This window comes from Thunnus maccoyii, chromosome 15 (assembly GCF_910596095.1).
Source record: "Thunnus maccoyii chromosome 15, fThuMac1.1, whole genome shotgun sequence".
Lineage (NCBI taxonomy): Eukaryota > Metazoa > Chordata > Actinopteri > Scombriformes > Scombridae > Thunnus > Thunnus maccoyii.
In genome coordinates this window covers 18751606-18763496 of record NC_056547.1, presented here as the reverse complement: position 1 = coordinate 18763496, position 11891 = coordinate 18751606, and the positions used below count along the sequence as shown (strand labels likewise).

General features: G+C 40.6%; 1 protein-coding gene across 1 annotated transcript; it reads left to right on the top strand.

The window, feature by feature from the left end:
• Window positions 1–428: 428 nt before the first annotated feature.
• dync1li1 (dynein, cytoplasmic 1, light intermediate chain 1) lies at window positions 429–9801 on the top strand. Its single transcript, XM_042435204.1, has 13 exons — window positions 429–730; window positions 909–982; window positions 2551–2667; window positions 2791–3021; window positions 3732–3886; window positions 4130–4223; window positions 4855–4990; window positions 5085–5196; window positions 5450–5509; window positions 5648–5692; window positions 5784–5871; window positions 5964–6086; window positions 8322–9801. Exons 1-13 carry the CDS (start codon window positions 444–446, stop codon window positions 8438–8440), a joined length of 1641 nt encoding a protein of 546 aa, XP_042291138.1. The 5' UTR covers window positions 429–443; the 3' UTR covers window positions 8441–9801.
• Window positions 9802–11891: the final 2090 nt, after the last annotated feature.

Here is an 11891-nt window from a genome sequence, read left to right as displayed (position 1 = left end):
TGGAGCTGTTGCACTCTTTGGATTGATAACAAATATTTTATAGTTGTGTTACCTCGCCATATTATTTTGATCAGTTCACATATTCTAGTCCTTTTGAGATGCGTCCAATTACTACATGGTATTACAGTTTTATTCCTATGCTGGACCTGCCCGGTGCCTCATTACAGATTCATGAGACAACATAGCCTGTTTACTGTAAGAGGATATGTCAGTCTTTTGAAAGCCCACTTATCCTGGTCAATAATATCAGGATAAAAGCATAGGATAAGCATACTAAAATATTTCATAATAGCTTATAGGCTGTGTGCCATCAGCCTATTCGGTTCATATACCTATACCATAAACAAACTCCTACATGTACATTACTTTTTTTTGAATCACCAATTCATTACAGATTTATTTTTGACCTGAATGATGGTATACTCAGATTGAATGTGGTGTGGATGCTCAGTCAGTCCAGATTTGTCACTTTGCGGATGAGATCATCCTCATGTCTGGAGCAGACCCGCAGCTTTGTGCGGGCGGGCGGACCACGCCCCGGCCCCGGCGTGCATGTGCACCAGGCTGGGGTTAGCACAGAGCTGCTACATCCGGGCGCTCTGCTCGGTTTACAAGCCCCTGCGAAGATGGCGACTTCAGGGAGGAGTGCATTATTATCCTCCACCTCAACTGGACCTAAGAGCACACTGGAGAACTCCAACCCAGAAGAGGATGACGGGCAGAACTTGTGGTGGGTGTAAAGAAGTTAAAGCTGGGTTATTGTGAGGAAGGTTTGCGGAGGGGGACGAGAGTCTATTGTGCTGTGTGATGAGGATGGTTTGACAGCTAGCCTGCTAACTAGGCTAGCTGTCATTAATGAATGAAGCCTTGTGTTTGGCCGTGTTATAACGGGGCTGCTCTGTCTGCAGGTCGACCATCCTGAGTGAAGTATCAACCCATTCAAGATCGAAGCTACCGTCCGGGAAAAATGTCCTGGTTATGGGTGTGTATCTCTGTGTGTGTATGTGTGTGTGTGTGTGTGTGTGTGTGTGTGTGTGTGTGTCTGCAGTCTGCTGGCTAGCCAATAGCTTGGATAGCTCATGAGCTGGTGATCATGTCATCCTGGTAGACTTAATACAGCTCCATAACAAAGCCAGCTTGCTCTGGAGGAATGGTGCTTTTGTGTTCAAGCCTTGTAGCTGATGATGCGTCGGCGGCTAGCAAAGAGAGACAGGTGTATTTTTCCCGAGCGCCTACACACACAAATGCGCGCACACACTCACTCACACACACACACACACACACAACCACACAGTACATCATCATCGTCTTGTGAGAGAGAAACGGGCCGCTTTGAAACACTGCAAGTCATTCTAGCATGCTAGTAGCAGCTAGGCAGAGATGGTGCAGAGAGGACGAGGTGAACCGTCAGCCTGTGTGTGTGTGTGTGTTTTTTTTAACGGGGGCTTTATGTGACTGAGGCGGAGAGGGTGCCTCCCTGTCCCGCTGCTGTCCACACAAACACACACACACACACACCATCTACACATCCGCCCAGGATAATCCGCTGCCTGCTACCGGTTCCAGCTAATCAGCGAGTTGGTTATGGGTGTGATAGTGTGGCATTTAGGCCATTTGTCAGGTTTTGTTATGCTATCCATCCATGAGCAGCATCATTGCGTTATGATGCATCGAGTCCCCCTGTCGGTATACATGCACATGGCATGGTGCAAGAATGGATGCAGCTTCGACAACAATAGCAATAACAATGGTGTGCTGTTACTAGCAATAATGCCAAGAGAAATACAGATAACTTTTCAGTAGTGTTTTAATTTGGCTGCATAAAAAGATTCAGTCATGTCATAATGACGCTGTTTGTCAAAAATGATTGGATTGTTTGCAGTGTGTGCGTGCATCAGGTTTTGTGCAATCCAAATTTTGGACAGTGAGTGATGTACAAGTGTGCACACCACATCCAAGATGCCAACATGTCTGTTATCCTTGCTGCGTGGAGGTAGTGCTTACTTGTTTATGAATTATTTGTATTTGTTTATATAATTATCTCCAATTTGTATTTTATATTATTTACAGTAATTATTATTCTTGCACTGTTAATCACCTTGCATTTACACATACACTCATATATGCACATAGTCTATCATAGTGACAGTTCTCTGTAGTAGTCCTGGTGGCTAGACTATCACTTTACTGTTGTGTTTTTATTCTTTTATTCTTGTGTGTATTGGTGTTTTGTATGAGTATAAGTTACTGGATGTCTAAATTTCCCTGGGGATCAATAAAATATCTATCTATCTATCTATCTATCATAATGCAACTTCAGCAGTGGTGTGGTATGTTGGCTCTCAGTTAGTCTACCACTCTAAATTCAATTCTAGCCATTTCAAACTATATTTTAAACTGGAAGTAATATGAGTTAAGTATTAAACTCATCATTATTATTATTATTGTTGTTGTTTTTGTTGTTGTTATAGCAGTGAATGCTGGCATGGAAAAACCCTGTTTTATTCTACTGGCCATAATTCTGTTATTTACCTATTTTTGTGTGTGTAGGTGAAGTGGGATCGGGGAAGACCACCTTGGTTGCTAAGCTACAGGGAGTTGAAGAGTATATGAAAGGGCGTGGTCTGGAGTACCTCTACTTCAGTGTCCATGACGACGACATTGATGGTAACTTGCAACTGATTGCAGTTCGTAGACTGATGAATTGTCATCCTAGAGTCAACAGAGTACGTCTAAAATAATCGTGTGTGTGTGTGTATTTCCCTTGGTCTATTTTGTATGTGTGTTTAGATCAAACCAGGTGTAATGCCTGGGTGTTAGACGGAGACCTTTACCACAAAGGTCTGCAAGGAGTAGCTGTACCAGTGGACGCAATCAGCAACACGTTGCTGCTGATAACGGTTGACATGTCACGGCCATGGAACGCTCTGGACTCTCTCCAGAAGTGGGCCGCCGTCGCTAGGGAACACATCGACAAACTCCGGGTCCCTCCGGAAACACTGCGGGAGCTGGAGCACAGACGTGAGTCATACTGACAGCAGTTAGACTGACTAGTAGCTGAAGTAGAAAACAAAATATACATCAGTGTTTCTTCACAGAAATGTTCTTAGAAGTGTGAAAACAGTACTTTTGATAAGTAGCCCGTGTAAAAAGATTAACATGGACCACAGATCCTGCTAGGGTGTTGTGTAAGGAGTCCTATCTGAGAGGATGTGTGTACTCTGAAAAATCTGGAAAAACAAAACTCTCTCCACTGTAAGTTGATAGGGTTATCGTTGGTAAAAACTACAATCAAAATGGTCACAGTAGTACATAGTTTCATGCTAACCTAAAGTTAATAAAATAATCTAGAAATTCAGGGATGCTGGGGACTTCTTGAATCCTGCTTTAAGGCTCAACAGAGGTCCACAGACCTTATGTTGAGAGCCCTGAGTAACAGAGAGAGCTATGTGATACTACATCTCTCCATTGATACCAGAAGCTGTTTCACATGGGATGGCAGCTCCTGCAGTAATGGTGGCGCAGTACATCTTTTCCACACAAGAGGAAGCCAGCATCTACAATATCTCACACATAAATTATAATTACTGCTTATAAGATAAAATGTAATAAACCCGAGCAGCAAATACAGTTATGAAAATGATAATGCTGATAATAATTTAGAACTGTAGCCTCTGTTTATGATTGTTCGTGTACATTAATGCTGTGTGTGTGTGTGTGTGTGTATGTAGTTGTAAAGCAGTTCCAGGAGTACACAGAGCCAGGCAGCGGGGAGGACGGGACCCCGCAGAGGAGGAGTGAAGAGGAGGAGAGCGTGCTGCTGCCATTAGGAGAGAACACACTCACACACAACCTGGGCATACCAGTGGTGGTTGTCTGTACCAAGGTACACACACACACACACTCACTGCTGGCTTTCGTGTCAAAACACACTTCAGCTTAAATTATAACTGCATGTGGTCCACTATATGCTATAAAGAGCATCATTGTTTGGTCATTTTAGAATGAAGTCATCTGAAAGGGTTTGTCTCAAAGCAGCACGATGCTGATTTGTTGTGTCATACACACACACACACACACACACACAAACACATTCACCTCTGTCTGACTCCTACTTATCTGTCCACAGTGTGATGCCATCAGCACATTGGAGAAGGAGCACGACTACAGAGACGAACACCTGGACTTCATCCAGTCCCACATCAGACATTTCTGCCTGCAGTGTATCCTTTACAGTAATGCATAACAACTATGGCGTGCAGTATATGCAGGGGTTTTAATGGGGCTGTTGATCAGTATCATTGACCCTGCAATTTCCAGGTCAGGTACTGGAATTTCTGGCTTTGTCCTCCCATCTGTTTAGAGATGAAGGATGCTGATACAACTGAGTGACCGGCAGTACAATTTATTTTCTTCTCAGGGCCAAAGGCAAAGTTCCCAACAACATAATTTTTGCAGTATTTTGGCCATTGTAAGCAGTATTTTGGCCATTGTAAGCTGTGTCTGCACTACTGTTGTTGATATTGCTTTGTTACAAGGAGAGTCCGATAAATGTCATAGATTACTCAGCACTCCTTGAAGTTTTTTTATTATACAGCACTTTGGTCAAATGTTGTTTTTTAAATGTGCTTTATAAATAAATTTGATTTGATGTGATTTTCTCCTGTCAATGCTGACTGGAAACAGAATTCAAATTTCTGGGGTCATTGCATTAAAAATGAGCCAAGACTTCACACTGTCTTAGTTCTTCTGTATAATGTTAGCAATTTGTGCCCCTGTTATTAAGATATGGATTTTTTTTAATGTCAGTATGGTGTGTTGTGGTGTTGGAAATATCCTTGACAGCCGTGACAGATGGGGCATCGCTGGTTTACACATCAGTGAAGGAGATGAAGAACCTGGACGTGCTATATAAATATCTGGTCCACAGACTCTACGGCTTTCCGTTCCACTGCCCTGCACAAGTGGTGGAAAGAGACGCTGTCTTCATGTAAGCCTGTGTGTGCGTGTGTGTGTGTCTCCTTCCATGTTCACTGCCTGTATTTGGCTTGTAACCCTCTCTCTCTCTGCTTCTCCACTACCAGTCCATCAGGCTGGGACAATGAGAAGAAGATCGCTATACTTCACGAGAACTTCCAAACAGTAAAATCAGACGACAGCTTTGAGGACGTAGTCGTCAAACCGCCTGTCAGAAAGGTATGGAGACTTGAAGGGATCCTCTTTGGCGGGCTAATCTTACAATGCAACAGACTGATTATGTAATGTATCATTTCCTTCTGTACCATTTTTGCATTTCCAGCCAATGCACTTATCTTAAACGCACATCCCTGCAGGGACCATGAGTGTTTTATCCAATCTAGTTTACTACTGTAGCTGTTGTACTGTTATAAAGAAGAGCTGGAAGCGAAAAAGACTCATCAAAACATTTTTAATTCTTGCCTCTCACCAGATTGTACATGAAAAGGAGATTCAGGCTGAAGACGACCAAGTGTTTCTGGTAAAATTGCAGGTCAGAAAGCATTTCACTTCAGCTAATGCCAGTTGGTTTGCTGCTTGCGGGTATTCCAGTTAGATCTGAGTTGAGGGTCTTGATATGTTAATTAAATACTAATTGGAGTAAGTGTGCATATTGTGCTCTAATTTGCAGTCACTGCTCGCCAAACAGCCCGCTGTGACAGCAGGACGACCGGTGGTGAGTGCTCCATTTTTTCTACTTGTGGCTCATAACATTAAGTATAACCCTATATGTTCATATGTGTGAGAGAGACTGTTTATACCCCTAGGACACCACCAGCAGAGCACCCACCGGTTCCCCCAGGACGAGTAATCGCTCTGCAGCGGCCAACGTAGCTAACGCAATGCCACAGTCAGGTACATCATGTGTTTTATTGCTTCACAGACACAGAGCCACCACCCTTGACCATTGTGTGTGTTTTTATAACTTTATTACCTGTATGCTGCAGGTCAAACCAGTGAGGGTGTCTTGGCCAACTTCTTCAACAGTCTACTGACAAAGAAAGCGGGAACAGGAGGGCCCGGGACGCCGGGTGGTGGTAACAACACTCCAGGAACTGTACGCAAGTCAGGTGAGAACACACACACACACACACACACACACACTTCTGTTTGAGGTAGCTCTGGTTTTGTATCCTCAAGAAAGTGATCATTCATTTGTGTTTGAAAGGACTTTCTCCTCTGTCATTCCTCAGCAGTTGGCTTCTTTTTTGATTTATGACTTTTCACCCCTCAATTCCAATCCCTCATTTTTTTTCATTTCTTTACTCTCCTTCTGTCCTCTACTCCAGACATCTTGAACATAATACATGGTAAAAAGATCATGAAGGTGTCTGAGTGCATCTCCCAAGCACACAAATACACACCCATCACCTTTATGCCTATAGCTTGTGTGAACTGTCTCTCATTAATAACTACACTCACTACACTTTGCTGTGCAGTCTCACTGTTAACATCGTTCATAACGTGTGTATGTGTTCATTCATAATGTGTGTATGTGCGTGCACTAGTCAGAGGATGCTGGCCACGTTAAGGTGTGTGTGAGCGAGATATTCCTCATTTATTATTGCTTGTGTATGTCATTTTTTCGTTCTGAACCCTTTACTCCCTTTGACCCCTTTCTTTCCTGAACCTTCAACTTTCTCCAGCATCCAAGGAGGAACAATGCTGGGATCAAACCTCCTGTGTCACCCATTTACTTCTTTTACAAACACATAAAATATAGAGCTGAGGGCAATAAATCATGTTTATTTCTTTGTATGTTTATAGTTTTCTAACATGCAGATTATATGAAAGTTCTTGTTGCTTTGTTAAGTCAGGAATTACCCAGGCTGAGAACTGTAGTGGTCCAGGAGATGATCCCATCACCACTGAATTACTTTTTCACTGTACGCCTTCATTTTGTTGTTTTAAAGAACCAGTTAATCATTTGCAAAACAACAACTGCTAGATGGTTTAATTGGACTTGGCTTATACGTATCAGAACAGGATTTCACATTAGTGACCATGTAGAAAACACCAAAGGCCAACTTGTCTCAGAGTTCCTTTTTTTCACCTACTTGGGTGGCATAAAAAGCACCTGTCAGTTCAATTTGACTTGTAAATTATTTAATGACAGCTGGACCCATTATGTTTCCCCTTCTAATACCCTGACTCCAATCTACTCCCCTCTTTTTTTTTCTTTTTTTTTTTTTTTTTGGGCATGTTGCATTGCATTTCTCATAACTAATATCTGCCACAAACATTACACATGATTCTAACTAAGGCTGGGCGATATGGGGGGAAAAACGTATATCTTTATACTGAAAAGAATTGGCTATGTGCAATATATACCCATATATTCATGCAGTCTCAGTGAAATGGCTTATGGCAGATATTTCTCCAATATCTGCCATAAGCCAATAAACGCTGAATAAAGTTAGTCAAAAAAACAAGGTCAGGTAGAAATAAAATGCATGAAACTAAATCTCACGTCAGAATGATGTTAGATAAGGTATGATTTCCCACATAGGTGTGCTTCATACTGGATAATTACAACATATGGTAAACTATTTAATTTGTCATAATGCAACACAGAAACCTGAATGAAACATTGTTCCATATTGTCTACCAGTAACTTGAAGGTCTGGTTCAAAAAGGTTAAGAAACGCCATTTCATTTTTACTTAGTATTAACAAAGGACTGTTTTCACAAAATGCATTTGCAGCTTGTTGACAGAATCACAAAATGATCAGCTGAGTGAAGCTGCTGACAGAGCTGGTTGTGAGATGTCTTTTCTCATTGAAACTTTTCTAAGACCAAATGTCCTCGAAATACCATCAACTCGCTTTGTGCTTCCTGATTTGAATGAAAGTCCCACTTGCCTGCACCTGTCCCTCTACTTGGGTGCTTTGCGCAGTGCGCTGGGCACAGAAATGCCAAACAAACTGGGCAGGAAATTGCAACTCGTCCTGCTTTCACTAGCTATAGCATTTGACCTCTCCTTTCTTTTTTGTTAATTCATTAAGTAAAAGCCATTTAAGATCATCCCAATAAAATGAATGTTGACATATTTTACATGTCAAACAAGACTGTTGCAAGTATATTGTTAGCATTAAATATTTGACCCAGCCCTAATTCTAACCATGTGTAATCACCTTTGTGCCAAGGTGCCACTTAATGTTAATGCTATGAAAGCGCACTATTATTTATTGCACTGACTAATATTGTATTTCTGCATGCTTGTTTAACGATTTGACAGATTTCTCTCTAACATACAGTATTACAAATGTTTGTGTTCCTTTTGTGTCTGCCTATAATGGATACAGGTTCGAAGCTGGGCCTGAGTGATGTACAAGCGGAGCTGGACCGCATATCCAGCCGGGAGACTGACTCGGACTTGCCCAATGCCCACGAGACCCCTGCCACCGACGGCCAGGACACATGAAGACCAACACGCTTCACCCTGCTCTACTTCTCTCCTCCTCCACCTCAGTCACCCTCCACCTCTTTTGCCCTTCCTCCCTCTACGCTCGCTCTCTGCTCCATCACAAAGAAGCAGGGGAACAAAGAGGGAAGCAGGGGAAAAGGAAAGGTGGACACAGTTTTTGCTCCCCGTCATCTTTCACTGTCCTCAAAGAGAAGAACTCGCCCTCTCTTCCCCTGCTCCCTTTCCCACAAACTCATTCCACCACTCCACCCTCACCCCACCCCCCTCTCCCTCTTTCTTCCCTTCCTGGCTGTTACACCGAGGGCGAGTATTTGTCACTGTTACATACAAGACTGTCTGTTACATGAGAGTTAATGGGTATGGGGGACCAATGTGGGTGTGAAGGTTGGGATGAGAAGAAGTGAGAGGTAGGTTGAAAAAGGATAAATGGCAAGAATGAAAGCGTGGATGTTTTATCCATCCATTTATTGTGATGGTACAGTTAGTGTTTTTACGGTAGGAACTGCTGAAGGGCGCATGTTGAGGAAACTGCACTTAGACTAGGGGTGATTGCGTGATTGTGTGTTTAATGTATGTGAGGCAAGTCACGTTTGGACAGAGGAAGAGTTCGAGAACAAAACAAAAAAATGCCTGAAACAAAATTGCAAAGAGTCTTGTTTTTTAAGATGAAGGGATGAACATACTAGTATTTGTGTATGTATGTGTGTGTGTTTGTGAGAGAGAGAGAGTGTGTGTGTATGTGCGTGAGTATGAGAGAGTGAGAGCAAAGCAGATAAGAGAAAATGAAGGATGTTATTACAACCTAGACTTGTACGTCGAGAGATTTTTGGCTGTTTGCATTGTCAACCAAAAGGCAAAAAAAAACATGACTATGCTCTTACACTACAAGCTGTTTAAATACAGTGCATACACTATTATTACGGCAGCCATGTCTGCTAGACTACTCAAACAAAACCTGACAAAAAAAATATACTACAGAATCAAACTTCACAGTCAAGCACTAGTCCTGTGTAGGAGACACCTGAGGTCCATCACAGCACCAAATTCTACAATTGGCCAAACTCCCTCACACGGCTCAAACCTGTAGATAACAGACAGCGCACTGGAAAAGGGTGGGTGGGTAGCTGAGCTTTACTTGTACAGAAAGAAGCACTAGTGATTCAGTTCCATAGTTACTGCGGGCAGCGTGGTGGGTGGGAAAGGGAAGGGGGTGGGGGGGTCCGAGTATGGGAGGGTCACATCAAGAATGTACAGTCATTGTCTCGCTGATTGGTCCTGTTATTTCAGAGCTCTGTGTTGGCGTTTGTATAATCAGATCTGTTAATCAGTCAAATAAAAGGTGTATTTATTCGGATTCATCCACCTGGCTTCTCTTTTGTTTCTTTACCGCGGTCGTTCGTTTCCCCTCACTCTAAATAAAGTTTTATTTTGTGATATTGAAATTTTACAAATGAGAATAATAATTTGCAGTTGAAGATCTTTCAACCAGATGACCTGCAAGATGCTGAATAAACATAAAGATAATTGGATGTTCCTTGCTTGCAAAAACTGTAAATGCTAGGCCAGCTTCTGATGCACACAGCTTAGCAAAAATGCAAATGGAAGATGATATGAGTGGTTGTAATATAACAAGCAAATGAGTACAGTGCTCTTTCTCTGGCAGCACAAAAGGATCATGGGGAACAAGACTAGTACTACTCTTGAACATCTTAGAATACAGTTCTGCATACACTGTTGACAATACTTATAATGTTTATTGCTGAGATTCTTAAATGTGTATTTTTCCTTGACTTGGTATTTGTTTTAAAGCCATTTAAGGTTTTTCATTCAATGTTGGTAATTAATAGTAGAAAAATGCCAATGAAATTTATGAGCCTTGCCACAATGGTATTTACTGTAGTGCTGCCGTAGCGTAAATGGTTTCTATTATTTTGTCCACGCTGCATTGGTGTTATACAGTTGCTGCTGTCTGGCTGATCTCTGACTGCCCTGCAGGGGGAGAACGCCTTACACAACACTAAAACATCATGAAATACCATACAGTGTAAATTAAGAAATAATTTGTCCAAAGCTGCATGAGGCAAGTATTTACCTTTAATGCAAGATTTGTTTATATCAAAATAATGTGGTCAGATAATATTTATATCTTGTATCTGAATAATTCCTCTTGAAATCTTCATATGAGAACTGTTTACAGGCAACTAACTTTAAAGCTTCATTTTGTATGTATTTTCAGGAGCTCCAAGTAGATAAATACAATACATTTCACATCATTATCATTAAGAGACTGAAACGACATAATAATTTCAATCCTAATGTGCACTTGCATGGCTGATATCAAGGAATAAAGACAGCCAATACTGTAAGTAAGTAAATGAATATAAATGTAATAAAGGGTTTGCATTTCTTTTTCATAACAAAATCTAGGTGTTTGACTTGTAGGAAAAGTATGTCTGTTATATTATCTTTACCATGCTGTACTGTCCACCACAATTAGAGACAGTGGATGGGCTTCATAGTTTTACCTGAGGCTTTGATATTTGTACCAAATACTGACAAAACACCGACAACAATGGAAATCCATAAACAGTTGCTGAAATAAATGTCATCACCTTTTGATGACTCATTTTAAACTAAGTGTGAAATAATGTATTTGACATACTTACTTATATTCTGCATATATGTTTTAAACTAGCCTACTACACATTTCTGTTACTCTTTGAGAGATGATATTGCATAGTTTTCAGTTAATCATTAGGGTATAATAAAAGATCATAAGTTTCCATTTCCTGCAGCAACAGCAATACATTCCCTAATAACACCTTGTACTTTGACCTTTTCAGGTCTATGACCAATTCAGACACATGAACATCCTCTACTGACACTTTCAGTTTTTAGCCTATTCATGTACTGTAGTATGTTTTCAATACATTTTTTTCATATACACTTTAAAAAAAAACTTAGTTTTTCCCAAAATATTTTACAATGTTTTCCCTGTATTTCAAGCTGAAAGAAAAATCATATTAAAATTACAAGAATAAACTGTTTATTGAAATGTGCCATGTGATTTAACAAAAGAAATCTGTAAAAATGGAATACATTAAATATCTGTTTTTTAACAGCTTCTAAATGTCAATTTTACCAAAACTAACCGTAAAAATAAAGTAAAAGTAGCAGAATTTTCTGTAATTTTACAAAAAATTGCTTTTGTCATGGAGATATATCACTGTCAAATATATAAAAATACCGTAATAATACATTTAAAATTGTACAATTGCAAGAAAATGTATGACTAAAGAGAGAAATATTTTGTAATTTTGTATAAATTGACCACTACTTTATATACATAAACTGAAAACACACAGGGTATTAACTATCCTATTAGACAATAAAAAATTTAATTTTAACAGATTTTGACTTTTACTTTATTGCCACATTTATATTAATT